Source organism: Mixophyes fleayi, chromosome 4 (assembly GCF_038048845.1).
Source record: "Mixophyes fleayi isolate aMixFle1 chromosome 4, aMixFle1.hap1, whole genome shotgun sequence".
Classification (NCBI taxonomy): domain Eukaryota; kingdom Metazoa; phylum Chordata; class Amphibia; order Anura; family Limnodynastidae; genus Mixophyes; species Mixophyes fleayi.
Genome location: NC_134405.1, coordinates 136,723,158 through 136,740,061, shown reverse-complemented (window position 1 = coordinate 136,740,061; position 16,904 = coordinate 136,723,158). Strand labels below are relative to the sequence as shown.

The following is a 16,904-nucleotide window of genomic DNA, read 5'->3' as shown; positions in this document are numbered from 1 at the left end:
CTATATAAAAGACTGTGTCCTGTATTTTACTGCAATTATATGATCATGGAAGGCCTCTGTAACTGACAATACCGTTAAAATTTACAAAAGGGAGCACATTATTCAATTTATATATGTACATACACAGACTTATTATATAGTTTCTTCATATGAGTCATGTTATTAATCCTAGAGTGAACACCCTATCAAATCTAGATACTAGTTTCAGGGTCACAAACACAAAACAAGATGAAGAAGAAATATTGCCAAGTTACAAGTCTTGTTGAATTATCATTAACCCTTTTATTTCCACTAATAATGTAATGTTTCTCTCAGTGAAAGAGTTACTATGAAACCCTTTCTGTCCCCAAAGTCAACATTTCCTAAAGAGATTGAGGCATAAACTTCTGTTGTGATGATTTATCCCTTTTGGATTAATGCATGTAAAATAAACACCCTTATCTCAGGCACCCATGAAATATCATAAACAGTCCTCTCATTTCAATTAATCTTCCCTTCCTGAGATTACGGGTCTATCAACAACCCCAAGAACTCCCAGCGCCGGCTTCCTGCTGCAGGAATGAGTGATGAGCTCACTAATGCACCACTAAGTAAGCTGGGGCCTTGTTGTGCCAGCGCAGCAAATAACTTTTGCCGTGCAATCCCTGTTTTGTGTTTACTGCAATCTAAATACAATTTAACCATTTCATGGACACACATAAATGGGTGAAATATTACCAATAAACCATGGAACATTTAAAAAAACCTTGAGTAACCTGGGATAAATCACAGGGAGCAATAAAGTGGAAAAGGAGAATACTGTGAATCAATTACCGTATTATGAATTAACTTAAGAGTGTCGCTATTCAGATGCTTAACAGTACTTGTTACTATCTTATATCCATAAGGATATTGAAAGTTAGAGGAGTTTTGTCATTATTAAATGGCCACAGTGTTCCAAAAATACCTGTACTATACAACAATAGACTTAGTCCACTGATTCTCCTTTAAATTTTTTTTTTTTTAAACAATCATCACCACCATTTATTTATATAGCACCACAGTAACACACACACACACACACAGTGTGGGAGGAAACCGGAGCACCCGGAGGAAACCCACACAAACACGGGGAGAATTTACAAACTCCACACAGATAAGGCCATGGTTGGGAATTGAACTCATGACCTCAGTGCTGTGAGGCAGAAGTGCTAACCACTTAGCCACAATGTGTATTATAAGGAATAATGAACCCCTACATTTTATTATTACAGATATTACTATTTTACATCATTATGATGTCACCTGTGCAATATTTTTATGTGGTCAAGGGAATCGTCTACGGCTGCTAGTGTCCTTAGAATTTACTATAGGGAACATTAACCCATTTACAATAGGGGGTCTGTTAATACATAAGTCATTCAAAAACATTTCTTGTGTGGTGATACTAAGAATGATCTACACAAAATATGTTAAAAGGCGTCTATATATAATATAATGTCACTTGTGTATTCTAATAAGTGTCACTGCAGCAATGATTTGCAAGCTTAAAGGTGCGGACATATGGTCCAATCATCCAAACTGTCCACACACATGCGTGACCTAAACAGACGAGAACCGAATGTCTGGCCCCGTGTGTCACTTCTGACTCCATTGCAGCCCGTTAGTGTGGTCGAAAGATGACTGATTGCATTTTCCATCAACAATTTCAATAGGATCACTGTCATTTTTGGACCCACATGCTGCGATATCAGGGCAATTGGCCATTATGTATATGTGCAACTTTAATGAGAAATAGGAGTATTGACAGGGGCAAACAAAAAGCAGTATATAGACAAGAGGAGCTTTACTGAATAGGAAGAGCAGTGTAGAAGGAACAGGAGGCGTTACATGAAAAATGTTATAATGCATGATAGGAGGAGTTAGGTGGAGTACGTATATGATGCAGTTAGCCGCACATATTACTTTCCAATCATTTATTACAGTGGTGCAAAACATACAGAATGCCAGTTTTTGTGTCCCACATGAAGCAAAATAGACACAGGAAGACCAGGGATGCGAGAACAGAAATACTGCAGTAGTATTTCTATCCCAGGTTTTCCTTAATCCGCACTACATTATACTTTCTCCGCACTACATTATACTTTCTGTTGAGAGGTATGATGTAAATGCAAAGAGTCACAAAATGCACCCAGCTAATTACAGTATAAATTACCTGTTTGGAAGGTTTGTGCGTTCCATGCGTACCCCTCTTAGGTTTTCCACATGGCCACTTGGCTTTGCCTGTGTGAAATAATATATAGGATTAGTTGTTTTCACTGTTACAGAGTACACAAAACAGCATGAAAGGACCACTAAACCTCAAATAGTATTAGCTATATATACTTACTGGTAAAATTCACAAATACATATGTAAAAGTTTCGGTACCCTGACGGAACATTAGCTGAATCTAAGGTAGTATTTACATTTGCTATGCAACTGAGTGCAAGCTATTGTTCTCCTGAGGCTACATTATTCTCCAACAGGACAACAGACATTTTCCTAATTAACTATGTTGCATTTTTGTATCTAACATTCACATTTAACACATTCAGGATGCATTGTTGTTTCTCATTAAAGAGAAAACACATTCACAGGACCATTAACCCTAACATTTACATACAAAGAAATGTGTCATGCCACAATGTGCTGTATGCGGTTAATATATGCAAATTAAAGAGATTTACTTCCTCCCATAGATTGTGAGCTTGAGAGCAGGGCCTTCTTACCTCTACATATGTATGTATTACCCAGTATTGTTTTATTACTGTTTGTTCCAAATTGTAAAGCGCTACGGAATCTGCTGTCGCTATATAAATAAATGTTGATGATAATGGGGTAAAAGTGTAAGGAATCAAACAAAAGGACACAGTGCATAACTACAGCTTGTTTCACATTAACTGATAACACTGTGCTCCTAGCAAGTAAGCCATGTGATGGTTTATTCATGGCTGTACAGTACAAGGGATATTGATTGCCAAGAGATGTATCCCATTTTGTGCATTGATTTTGTATTCTCTTCCCGTGTAACCTGACCACTGACAGCCCCTTGGAAGGAGCTGTATTTCCCATAATCAATATGTGACCCAGGTCCAGGGCACAGTCTCCCAGTATTGGCTGAGGTAATAACATAAAATAGAAGAGGAATCCTGATTACCATTTACAGGCATGTGCTTATAAATCACCTTGTTTTACAGAGAAACTATGCTGCACTACAGTATTCAGAGAGAAGCAGCTATAGGAAATATGTATATATAAAGGGGACTCTGGGATTCCCTGAGCAGGCTGTGTGATGATTGCTAAAGGCAAAAGGCATTGCTACACTAATATGGGTTGCTGTTAGTATATAGTATTTACAAAGGCTCTGCACACTTGTTACACTATTTATATTGGACATATGCCATTATGGAATGTAAACAAGGCAAAACACCCAGGAACGCTATTAGCGATCATTCATTCATGAAGCTACTTAACTGCAGGTCCTTGTTGATTGTGGGCTAGGAGCACTTGTGCACCTCATACTGATGGACTGATACCGAGTTTGAGGCATTTGTGTCAAAAAACGCATCCACACACACAAAATATATTTCATATAGATAGATATATATATATATATATCTAATATATAAATGCTTAGTGGCGTCTGTGTGTGGAAAAAAAAACCCAAGTTGCAGCGCCACCTGCTGGGCAGAGTTATACACTGACCTACTAAATTCTTAGTGTGTGTGGGGAAAAAAATTCAAAAAGGGCTGAAATTTGGTAGGGCTCAAACTCATTTTCGTGAGGTAATTTTACCTCATGAACACACATGTGTAGAGGCGTGCGTTAGTGTGTGTGTGTGTGTGTGGAAAAAACTATTTTCTCAGAAAGGGTTCATCCAATTGACCTGAAATTTGGTATACTGACATTATTTGACAAAAAAATTAGAATAGTCAAGTCAGTTAACTTCCATCATCCCCCCTTCCCCCCGTGGGAGGGGTAGTAAAGGCTAAATTTACGAGTTGAGGGGTCAAACTCATTTTCGTGAGGTAATTTTACCTCATGAACACACATTAAAAAGGGCGCTTGCGTCGGGAAGTAACGATCTTCCCCTGAGGAGGCCTGGGCTAGGCCCAAATGCATGACAAGAACCTTTTTAAGACCTTAAGTATCTTGATTTGACTAGAATGCATGAGTATCATGCAAGGGTTAACTTGTATATATATATATATATATATATATATATATATATATATATATATATATAATCTCACTATTCGCTGACAACGTGCTTTTGACATTGACTAACTCTGGAATCTCATCCCAAATCTCATTTCGGAACTCTCACAACTTGGGAGTCTCTCGAGGTACATAATCAATGATTCTACGTCCGAAGCCTTTACGTTGAATGTTTCCAATTCGACCTGGGACAGTCTATAGTCCTCTTTCAAATTTCAGTTGCACCCCCACTCCATTAAATACCTAGGGGTGTCCATTACCAAACATTACTCCGGGCTGTACCAGTCAAACTATTCTCCTTTACTAACCTGTATCCAACAAGATCTTTCCAAGTGCCAGCCCTTATATATCTCTGTGATCGGATGAATCCATGCAATCAAAATTAATGCACTCCCACGCCACCTTTATCTTTTTTAAATGCTCCCGGTCCAAGTACCGCACCATGCTATTGCGACCATCCAGTCCTCTTGCAACAAATTTATCTTTGGGGGTAAGAAACTCTGACTTAGCAAATTGGTACTGTCCAAATCCAAAGACTCCAGTGGGCTTGGACTCCCCCCTCATCTCCAATTATTTTTATGTCACCCAACTTAGCCATGTTATTTCCTGGCATATTAACCCAGGCCACAAAAAAATGGGTAGACGTGGATAAGCCCTGGCTTCGGACATGCCCCTTCATTACCTCTCCTGGTTGCCTACAATCCATAAGCCTGCCACGGTCTACACTTGTCCGTCCATATTTTCCATCATGACGGCATGGGGTTGGGAAAACCGCCATTTTGCTTTAGCCCATTACCCTTACCTCCTTGACTCCATCTGGGACCATCCAGTCTCCTCCGCTGCTCCAAGAGGGTGTCCAGACAATGGAAATCATACAAGTTTGACCTCCCTGTTTGTATCCAATTCCAATACCTTCCAATCCAAGGATTTATCCGGTCCCAATCCCGGACCAAGACACTACGCACCCTTGAACAAAACTGCATCTACTCAGTAGGTTGCAGAGGCAATATTTCAAGCCTGTACCGTTTAATTATGGCCCCATCTTCCGACGTGCTTGAACTCCATGAGAAGGCTTGGGAATGAGACTTATGGGTCTCTCTGGACAGCAAGGAGTGGTCAGTCATCCAAACCCAGACAACCAAGGTTTCCATTAATGCTGGCCTTCAGGAAAACTATTATAAGATCTACTCTCGCTGGTACTTGATCCCAGAAAAGCTCAAACGCATGTACCCCCAGGTGACAGACTGCTGCTGGAGGCTTTATGGTGCAAAAGGTACTTTTCTCCTCTTGTGTTGAGACTGCCTAATAATCTGTGACTTTTGAAACCTCACCTTAGATGTTATAAATCAGGCTACTGAAGTATGCCAGAGTGTGGAGAGTGTAAATGGAGACCCATTGACACTCCTCCTCAACCAACCAGTCCCACATCTCAGTAAACCCACTGATGGCATTTGGTAGATCTCTTCCATGGAGTACCTCACGGCCGTCCTAAACAACACTCTGCCCAAATACCAATCAATCTGGACCCCTTGGTTTACCCTTCATCACTCATCTGTTCCAGGTATTGCCTGATCAGTTACGAACACCTATCCTCACTAACATAATCACACGTATGGACAGGCCACTGCTACCAAAAGGTCTAATGCTCCTGTGAACACTCCAGTGATCTGATTGGCTAATAAACAGGCTACACACAGACAAGCAGGAGATGAAGACTGATGGACTGAGTTTGATGAATTTGTGTCAAACAATGCACACACAAAATGCGTGCAAATATGCTGAGCCGACAGGGATCTAACGATCCATGCAAATCAGCATATATATATTACTGTGTGTGACTGCTTAAAGCATGATGATCGGAGAAAAGCCATTCTATACTGATTAGAAGCTGACAGGCAACTCTGCAAGGACTATGTTCTTGTCGTCCATAGTTTTTTATTTTTCTCAAATGGATTACAAGTAGAAGGACACAAGAAGGTCTAACAGTATTTTTTGCATGTGCAATACAAGTCTAACAGGATCCTGCATGTTGGTGTTGTGGTTCTACAAGTGTCATAATCCACTGACAGCCATGGGTATGCTGACACTTGTAGTTCTGCAAGCGCCAGTTTAGATCAGTTTACATGCAAAGGCAAGGAGTTCAGTCAACTCCAATATAAATTAATAGCAATTTGATTTATTAAATCACCACTGCTGTGCCACAAGTCCTGAATATGGTTTCTTTTGGCACTATAATTTTTTTTAGAAAATAATTGTATTTTCACAAGGTGTGCATTGCATCCTATCCTTATGCAGCAACAGAGCAAAAAAATAGCACTCCCCAGAACAAAAGAGCTCTATCGTGAAAGCACTAGAGTTCTTCCCACACCTCTAAAGTTTTGGAGAAAGTATTAATTAATATAATATAATATAATAGACTCCCCAACACATAGCCTCTTTTACCCAATTATTGGTCTTTCTTCCATCTTTCAATCCATTGGGATAAAAACCCATATACAGCAAGGAACTGTTCTTTGTGGAGACGCAACGGAAATGACAGGTTCTGTAATGGATACAGTTTGTTGGGTCTCATCACTAACTGTAATAGGCTACATCACTACCATGTATCTTAAGATACATACAGCTCAGCACCCCCCTGTAATCGTACTTGTGGACCCATTTTATTTATCAGGCCCCGGAGTTACCTTCTATCTCATATCTCAAACTGCTTCTCCCATTTCTTTCTACTTTTTCTCTTCTTGTTTTTTTCCCCCGAAAGTGTTCTATTGCCTCTCACCATGTACATCATTTACAGTAACTATTTCTTAACATTTCCAACATCTTTCTTTCCCCTTTATTTCTTCCTATGTCTGGCCATACATATGGTGATCCTGCCCCTCAACCTAAGGTGGGCAGACCTCTTCCTGTCTTACTGCAGACTTTAGTGCAGTTCTCAACAAGCAGATAGTGGTCAATTTCCAAACACGAATTACACTATGACTGATAATGAGCCTAATGATTTCGATATGATCATTATCAGTGATTACAGATGTTTTGGTGCAATATTGCTGCATGTATTGCTAAACTTTTATTATTATTATTATTATTATTATTATTATCTTTTTGATATTCTCTTCCAAACTCCAAATTCACTTGCCTAAAGTTATTATCTTCCTCTTGACTCACTACTGGAATACAAAATGCAACATTCCCCTAAGGATAACATATGGTAAGGCTACCATTTGTGGTGATATTATTACTTAACAATTTTACAACACGATGCCAAGTGTCAACTAATGTAAAAATGGCAGCTATTATTGCATGTTTTATTAGACGCATCATGCTGGCAAACTCTAATTCCAATGTATATTGGATATTGTACATAGGCATCAATACTGACATATTACCCATAAAATATCACTTGATAGGTTAAACCACTTAACCTGAAATGCTTGTTTTATTTGTGAATGTTACAGACTGAAATGTCATTGGAATACCTAACATATTAGGCTTAATGTAATTAATGTAAATGAAAAAGGTTTGGGATTCCTCAGAATACATAAAACGTGTCATTTCTTTCAGAAATCTCACTAAAGATATATAGGTGACTTTGTTTTATCTGTCACCTGTGGCACTGTACTTTGATCTACAGGTTTGAAATAAGAGTAGACTTGAATGAAAGTACAGCATGGTCCTTATGGGATTATATATACACTGGTGTTTGCAGTTACACTTAAATCAAAGCGCATGGCCCAGAGTTTCTGTGGATGCAGCCAGCACTTCCCTAGTTTGCATATACAGAACAGTTCAATTGCAAAAAAAATCAGTTCAGCTTTGTTCCGTGTGAATGCTTGTGTGTAAAAACCCATACAAGTTTCAAAGACAATAATGGAATCTAATCTGTCAATGACAGGTCCTTTTAGAAAACAACTTTATGGACTTGAATAAGGCTGGCACAAATACCTCACCACCTTTTCACATCAGGGAATATTAGACACTTGGCCTTTATTGAGTGAGGAAACTGGCTAAAGATAACAGTGCATTTATGGCACACACAATGGAAAACAATGCAATGCGAAAAATCATTCAGAAACTTAATTGTCCAAGAACGATCATTGTAATCGCTCAGTACTAAAAAACAACTGAATTGTGTTTGGCCAGACTGATTCATACTTATGCTGAAAGTGTTAAGTATCTCATAGGTACTTTGGCTATTCTGTGTGTGTTCAAACTGATTAATGACAATACTACTTATTAAGTAGATTGCTGACACTTTACATACAAGTTTTGTATGTACCTTCACTTTCTTTGCTCTCCAGAGGGACACTCCAGGCTATCAGGTTTCTGGCAGTGCGTCCTTCTTCTGCCACAATCTTTCGAACCTTGTCATGACTGTTGGATCTTTGAAAGGAAGCCTATAAAACAAATGTTAACCAGAATGAATATAGTTTTAGAGGATTTAGCATATTGGTTTTTAACCTACAATGAATAACTTAGTGAACCCTATGAAGGTTTTTCCACATTATTTTTAACTAAAATGTTACCAGATATTTATCCAAGTCCTAAAATTAGATAAAGAAAATCTGAATAAATAATTTACAACATATTTAAAGTATAAGACTAACTTTGTTGACTTTTTTCATTTCAATAGACATAATAAAACCAAAGGGCACATCGTTGTAGTTACTCTTTTTGTTGGTTACACCATCTAGCAGGCTGTATCTGACTATAACAGGAGCCAAATAATCTTTCTTCATAGGGGGAAGGATCACATAAAATCCTCCGCATCCACATGGCCCCTGCATCTAATGCAGGTGATTTCAAAATCGACGACACAGGAGAGATGGCCCTACCATAGAAGAGAAAACTATTCTGCTCCAAGTACCATAAGATCCACTCAGCTAAAGACTATCCAAAAAGGTTAGGCAGGGACAGCTACTGGAATTGGACAATTTGGCTCTATTATGTCTATATAGTTTGAAGGAAAATCTACAAAAGTAGGACACAACATTTAAGAAATGTATTTATTTTAAGGCGTACAGGACAATACAAAAATAGCTATTTTTAAAGATGCATATGTAATCAAAGTATTATAACAAGAACCATACATAAGCAGGTACAATATGATACAATCTAGCACAATAGAATGTAAGGCATGAAAACGTCTGTTATTTAGAGACACTCTCCCATATACAGCTTCATGTGCCTCTGAGATGAGGTTACATCCCCATCTACCTTTTCAGTGTGGTCACCAACTGTGAAAGAATCCGCAGTCTGACAGTGACAGCCCTGTTCTTGCATTGGACAGCATTCCACATGGCGGTTACGAGAGGTTCATTATACAAACACAACTGCAGACAAATAGCACAGCAGGACCTGTACACTCATCAGGTTTCCAGAAAGAACTTAAAGAGGCTAGATATTACAATGACATGACAAGTGTAAATTTCAGCAAAGACCACTTCAAGAGCACAGCATTCAATACTAGAAGGTGATAAGGAGAACAAATAAGGATCTCTTACTTTGGGATCAGGAAATTATTTAACTTAAGTGTTCATGTAAGGCTACAATCAAGTACACCACTTCTCTCCAATAAAACATTGTCACCTGACTCAAGACCACCTAGATTCAGAGGACCAAAAAGTCTTAAGGTGAAAGTGGAAAATTTTAAATATTGTAATAACTTTCTTAAAAAATGCACAATTGCATCCAATGCTTTTAAAAGAGCTTGGTCAGATATTATGATGTTCCAAGAGGCTCATTTCACAGGCACCCAATCATGTCTAAAAGTACGCCAATTTGCCCATACATTTTACACATTAGCAGATATTTAAATGAAAATAAGTAGCTTTCCTGCTGCATATTAGGGTTCCATTTATTCTGGTAGAATCCACACAAGAGCCTGAGGAGTGATTTATCATTCTCAGGGGTACATAAAGGAACTTTGATCTTACCTTGACCTACCTACATGTTCACAATACGAAAGAGGGTACCTCTTTTTTTACTAAATGCTTTAGGTTTTATACTCTAATAGTTTATTTGGTATTAGGTTTGCCATTTGCTTATTCATTTTAGCAATTGTGTCTATTTCTTAGCACTCAGTAATTTTGTTTTGTTTGGAATATTTATTATTATCTCCCTCAGTGTCTCTATTGATCCCACTATAAAACAACCTTAAATTCCCCCCTAGACTACATCCAACTGGCTTCCCAACTTGGGTTGCCGCAAATATCAGATGTCTAAATGATAGCACTTACTCCAGCACGCCACTCTTTCAAAGAACTGCAGACGATACTCTCCAGAGACCTCAAATTAAATAATTTTTAAGAATTTGTACTTTTTACCAATCTGAGCAACAGACCAGGCAAATAACTACCATGGAATATCTATGCTTCCTCCATTCTTAATCCAAGAGCATCAATTTCACCCCTTAAAATATACTAATTAAGCAAAATGTACTGCCCAAGTAATACCAGGAGATTAAATGGATCCATGAACCATATGGAATTTGTGGCAAGGGGAACAACAACTCACAAACATGGATCATGCTTCTCGACCTACGTCAAAATAACTGCTTGTAATTGTGGAAGGAAAGAGGTATCAGATACCTGAATGATATTACTAAGGACCTCTCCTTCCCTTCTTTTGATGACTTAAATATTAAATTCAATATATAGAAAAAATATTTCTTTCAATTCTTGCAGCTGAGGAATTTCCAATTCACCGTTAAATCTGACTTATGTGCCAGACTATTGACGTATTTGAGTCGCTTTCCCTAAGACAGTCCTCAACAAAATGTCTCACATCCCTTCTGTATTGGGCACTTATATTAATAGATACAGATATGAAAGACCCACATGAAAGACCTTGGGAGAAGGATCTGGGGGAGACTCTGGAAAATGAGGACCGGGAGGAAATAAGAATGAAAACTGCCTCTAGGTCTATTTGTGTAAAGATAAAAGAGAATGCATATAAACTCCTGTATCGGTGGTACTTAGTTCCTGCTAATTTGAACAAGATTTTCCTTGATTCATTCAGCAGATGCTGGAAAAGCTGTTCAGTGGATGGCTCATTTCTCCCCATATGGTGGCAATGCCCCAAACTAACACCATACTGGCCAGAGCTTAGAAATTTTGCATCCACTTTATTACACCTCAATGTCCGCCTCTCCCCCAGGTCCTTCCTCTTTCCACTTGGGCTCCCGACTGCCACCGCTCACTAGAATAAGATGTTCAGATATGTAGTCTCAGCGGCCATATGCCAGATAGCCACTGATAGGAAACAAACTTGTTCCAACACTACAGACAGTTATTAATAGAATCTGGCACACATACAAAATGAAGTACATGACTAGCATTCTTCATAATACTTCGATATAAGTCGTACACTAGAGTATGGGAACTGTGGGTCTCCTACTTTGCAGTATAATTATCCAATCTCCTTGTCCTGGTCTTCCGGGCACCTCCCTCCCCCACCTTTCCCCGTCCTTTCATTTTCCCTTCATGGCAGCAGGCCACACCGTCATATACTTGAGTTCATTTTTTTTGCTTCTCCCTTTATTTTCTAAAATAGTTCAGCAATTATTATTTTTAGTTTTTTTTAGATTATTGACATATATGTCAATAATCTAAAACACTAAAAATGATAAAAAGTGAAATGGATTTCACTTTTATAATCCTTGTTTTTTACTCATTTTGTATGTTGTATCTCTACCTCCTTTACTCTGAGCGTCTGTGTATTTGAGATTTTGTATAATGTTGTCAAATGTTGTAATATGCTGATCTTTGAATAAACAAAGTCATTAAAAGAAAATAAAAATATGCTTCTTCTGATACAGAAACAAAGTTTTTCAGTTTACAACCTGACTAGTTCAAACTAATGTGTTTTCCTGTAACCTTCTGGCTGCCAGTCTTATCCTGATTAGCAACTACCCTACACTGGTATCACAGTGGAGACCCATACATTTTGTTGATATAAAAGAGGGCAGAGAGCTCTTGGAAAGCCACAAAAAATCTCTCTCAAATTCACATACATCATGGTTCATTTTGTATGAGCACACACAACTCAAGCCGATTCCACGAACATGACGATGAGCTCAGTGTACGCCACTGGCCTCCACAGTCACCACGTTCTCAAACATAAAAAACACCCGTGTGATGTGGTGGAACAGGAGATTCACAGCATGAATGTGCAGCCAACAAATCTGCAACTGTGTGATGCTTTAATGTTAACATGGACCAGAATCTCTCAGGAATTTTTCTGAATCCATGCCACAGAGAACATAGGCAGGGGGTACCTAGTACTAATTGCTGTATTTAATCTAGTAGATAATGCAAAAACAAACCCTATACCAACGAGATGGCTGGCACGGTTGCTAAGCTTGAAGACAGAAGAGCCTGATGAAAAAAGAGAAATTGGTTCTGGATCTTCAGAATATCTGTTAAGATATTTTTTGAGGTGGTAAATGGATTGTGAGAACAAGATGTTGAGCCTTCCCTTTAAGAGTCATTGGGAATGCATTTGATTTATATTCCCTGGTTACATCATGTTCGGGCAGTGATGGATAATATAGAATTTAGGATCTAGTAAGTAAATTCTAGGAAACAGCAGAATCTATTAAAGGGCTAGTGAAGATATGCATCCATTGACATCAATAAAAATAACTTCTAAAATGTAGGTGTCAGCAGTAATTTTCTAGGCAAATTGGCTACCTGGCTCCTAGCATTTGTCCAGCCATGTGTTAGGGTGTAATATTATTGATTCAAAATGAATAATATACTTAGATGAAGTGACTTTAGAAACAGTATTCAAATATTCACAGACGTGTGTGAAGCTTGGGGAAAAGATGTAAATAATTCACACAACACCTTTACATAAATTCATATCACCTTCAGTGTGTAGTTGTTCCCCTTTTGACGTAGCTGACATGGTTGGTGTAAAACCTGCCCATTTCTCCACTGCACTCCTCACACGAATTCCCTGCCCCACAGTATTTCCTCCTTGCCTTTGCAAGTTACTGCTCTTAACACTACCATTATTGTACTACATTGCCATTGTATTGTTCTATCATAGCATTACTGTGCCAAAATATTGCATTGCTGCTGTTTTACCACTTTGATTCCATTGCCACTTTCATACCTCCCTTGCTACCATCCAGGCTTCTACACTTCCTAAGCCCAAACACCATCATGACCCATGCACCATCTTGGATGGTGCCCAAATATGTCTCTGCACCATCTGGACTGTCCAGAACTCTGTAGCACCTAGGCCCCTGCACCATCATAATCCCATCTAGGCCTCTCTACATCATGGTCTCAGTATCCTGCAGACCTCTGCACTATAGTGAACCCCACTATGCCTATTGTTCCCATTTCCTCCTATTGTATTATTGCCCCCTCCCATTAAAATGTAAGCTCTCACAGGCAGAGTCCTCTACCCTATGTCTTATATCTCCCCACTCTCAGTCCTTGTTTTGTCTTACACTGAATTGTTTTTGTATGCCATGTGATTTGTTCTGTTAATAGCATAAATTAATTTATTATTACACATTTCTATTTCCATTGTTCTTTTCATTATATATGGCAACGCAGAAGCCTTGTGGCGCCAAAAGATGATGATAATAATAATAATTGAGGCAATCACAGAACCATTCTGCAGTTATCATCATGCTTCAAGGACCTTGGAGTACAATATGCTGGATTCCTTTGGAATTCCACAGACATAGTTATTATGTTAATATTTGTGACAGCCCACAACATACTTATGATGATGACTGATGAGATTTCTGTAAAATTATATACAAATGGATAAAACATAGTATGGAGGCTATAGGTAGTATAAAACTTGGAAATTGATAGTGAATGGTGAAATGCATTTATACAATGTCAAATAAATACACAATATGCATAATATGTTGGAAATGAGAGACAATTTAATAACATTTTAGCACCTTGCATACAACCACTGAAGACAGTTTTTATTAGGGCTCCCACAATTGCTAATGATGAAGGGGGTCATCCATGTGGCCTGAACTTTGCTCCGCCCGTAATATCAACTGCATACTAACTTTAGGTGCAAATAAACAGTTATAGGACCTATTCCCACTTATCCTCTTATTTTGGGAGCATCATGCATATCTATTACTGGGTATAAGTATTTTGAGTAAAAGATTTCAGGTTGAAAAAAGGGGGCTGTACAGGGATAACTGAAATAGGGGAGCCCTGGTTTTAAAGGTGTGCTTCCTGAGCGGTATGACATGTAGCCTCTTCCTATGACCACAGTGGTAAAACTGTCCAGTGTAAACACACTACATTAACCTGACAGAACGAATACAGTATTTGCTTTGTGTAAAAAATACTGAAGCCTCCAAATTTTTTTAAAAAATGCATTTCAGGATATGAAAGGCTTTGAATAAGCCAGACATGCAATGTACAAAATGATGTTTCCAGAAAGTATGCTTAAACATTAGGATAACCTTTTTAGGTAGCACGATTGATTATATTTATCTAGCCAATATCTGTCCATTTTAAAATGGCTAACCTGTAGTCTACTAACCACAACATGACATAACTGTGGTAGGAATAGGAAGCAGCACTATCACACAGAAAAGGTCTTTTATATTAGGCAGAAAACTCCACCATGTACAGAACCGACTGGCAAGGTGCCATAAGAGCTCTGTCACATAAAATACAAAAGACCCACTGAGGAAACATAGCACATCGTACACAGCAGTCAATTACAGTCCCACTACAGAAAGCTCCAACCATATACATCACAGGTCTCAACCTGAGCCCCAGCAAGAGCAATTATCAGTGGTCGCAATACTTCAATATCTTCACATATTCGCGCTGCAAAATTATATTGTGACATGCACAGACCGCAACATGACTGCCTTACCATCCGCCCGCCACTGCGCTCCCTCCTCCCTCCGGTGTCACCGGCAACTGACCGGAAAAGCGGGAGGCGCAGGCGCCGGACTCAAGGGGCGTGGCCTAGCATAACCAGTCACGGGGACGCATAGCGGAAGTGGAATGTAACTGGCTAATGTCATGGACAACTGCCAGACGCGAGAGGATGCCTGGCCAATCACGTTCCCGAGATAGTCACTATAATCACTCTCGGGTTGTTTGTCAGCGGAGGATGCCATGGTAACGATATACGCTTCCCGGAAACATCAAACAGTTTACCTCGTCACGTGATAACTCCTGGCCACACTGCAAGACTTGTGAGGAGAGAGGTGATTGTTTACAAACCGTGTGACGTAATAGTCACGACTGACATCCCCTTCAGAGCGTCCGTGACTTAAAGGGACACAGCACCTAAAGTGTACACCGCTTTTTAGAATGTTTGCACTTTGCTGTAATCTTGTTTTTCAGGCTTCTTTCCCAATTGAAAGAACAAAGAACAATAGGGGGCATATCTCTTACTTACTTCCTTAAAACCAGGGCTACCCAAGGGATTGGGGTAGACAGGGGGCTGTTACTATTATTGCAAGAATTACATTATGAAGAAATATTTGATAAAGGAGCTGCGTTCTAAGGCACGGTACAGACAAGAATTTTCCAACCGAAGTGTTCTCTACAACGATTTTACTAACGACTGACGGTCCGATCGCTCGGGCGATTCATGCGTAGACACTGACACGATTTATCTTCAGATCTGTGCTCTTCATCTGGTCCTCTGATCATTTAGAGAATGACAGCACAATAGTTACTCATTCATTCCCGTCACACTGATTAAAACTGCCTTGTGATAACTATCCACAAATCCCTACTAATTTCGTTAGCTTCTGTGAGTCTGAAATTAAATTTTCAGTCTCAGAACAAACGAACAAACTATTCCATCTACAGCACTCTCTAAATTTAAGTTACCAATACATGTTCTTTGACTACATCGGCTGAAAAGTAGAGATGAGCAGGCTCGGATTCCGTTAATCCGAGCCCACCCGAACAGTGCGGATCCGAACGGGATCGAGCACTGTTCGGATATTTCCGGCGGGCAAAAAATTGAAAACGAGGCTCTGTCGTCCAAGTCTCGCGTCGAATCTCGCGAGGGGTGGGAGGGAGGGCCCAGAACAATTCCATCGTGTACCTCTTTTTTTGGCATTATGTGCTCAAGCTACCTTGGTGCAACCTTTTGGCCTAAAAACAATATTGTGAGGTGTTCAGAATAGACTGGAAATTCGTGGAAATGATTGTTATTGAATGTTATTGAGGGTAATAATAGCTTAGGAGTGAAAAAAAAAAAAACACAAAACTGGTTTTTAGCACTTTTTATGCTTTTTTAACAATAAATCAGAACCAAAACCTTTCGTCGGATGTTTTGGCAAAACAAATCAGAACCCAAAACCTCAAGCTAATCAGAACCCAAAACACTAAAAGTGGCCGGTGCACACCCTTACTGAAAAGACCATGACTGAAAACTTTACGGAGATTGTGATTGTGAGTACATACACACTACATGATTGGAAGGTGATTGGAATAAGATTATTTAACAGCACGACCAACCAAATTAAATGATAATCGGTACTTTGAAACTATTGTCGTTCATCGTGTGATTATACGCACTAACGCAATATGTGTCTGAGCGGTCATTTATTGGGTGATTTGCCTGATAATTGGCGGAAAAACCTCCAGTGTGTACCTAGCAGGGCTGGACTGGCCATCTAGCAGTTCTGGCAAATGCCAGA

General features: G+C 39.2%; 1 protein-coding gene across 3 annotated transcripts in view; it reads right to left on the bottom strand.

The window, feature by feature from the left end:
- Nucleotides 1–15,208, bottom strand: part of SCAPER (S-phase cyclin A associated protein in the ER) — a 204,954-nt gene extending 189,746 nt beyond the window's left edge. For all 3 annotated transcript variants that reach the window (XM_075208424.1, XM_075208425.1, XM_075208426.1), the window contains exons 1-3: nt 15,113–15,208; nt 8,514–8,631; nt 2,195–2,262 (exon numbers count right to left, since the gene is read on the bottom strand). In XM_075208424.1, coding sequence (XP_075064525.1) covers nt 2,195–2,262; nt 8,514–8,631; nt 15,113–15,115 — 189 coding nt within the window. In that variant the 5' untranslated portion in view covers nt 15,116–15,208. The remainder of the gene's footprint in view (nt 1–2,194; nt 2,263–8,513; nt 8,632–15,112) is intronic.
- Nucleotides 15,209–16,904: the final 1,696 nt, after the last annotated feature.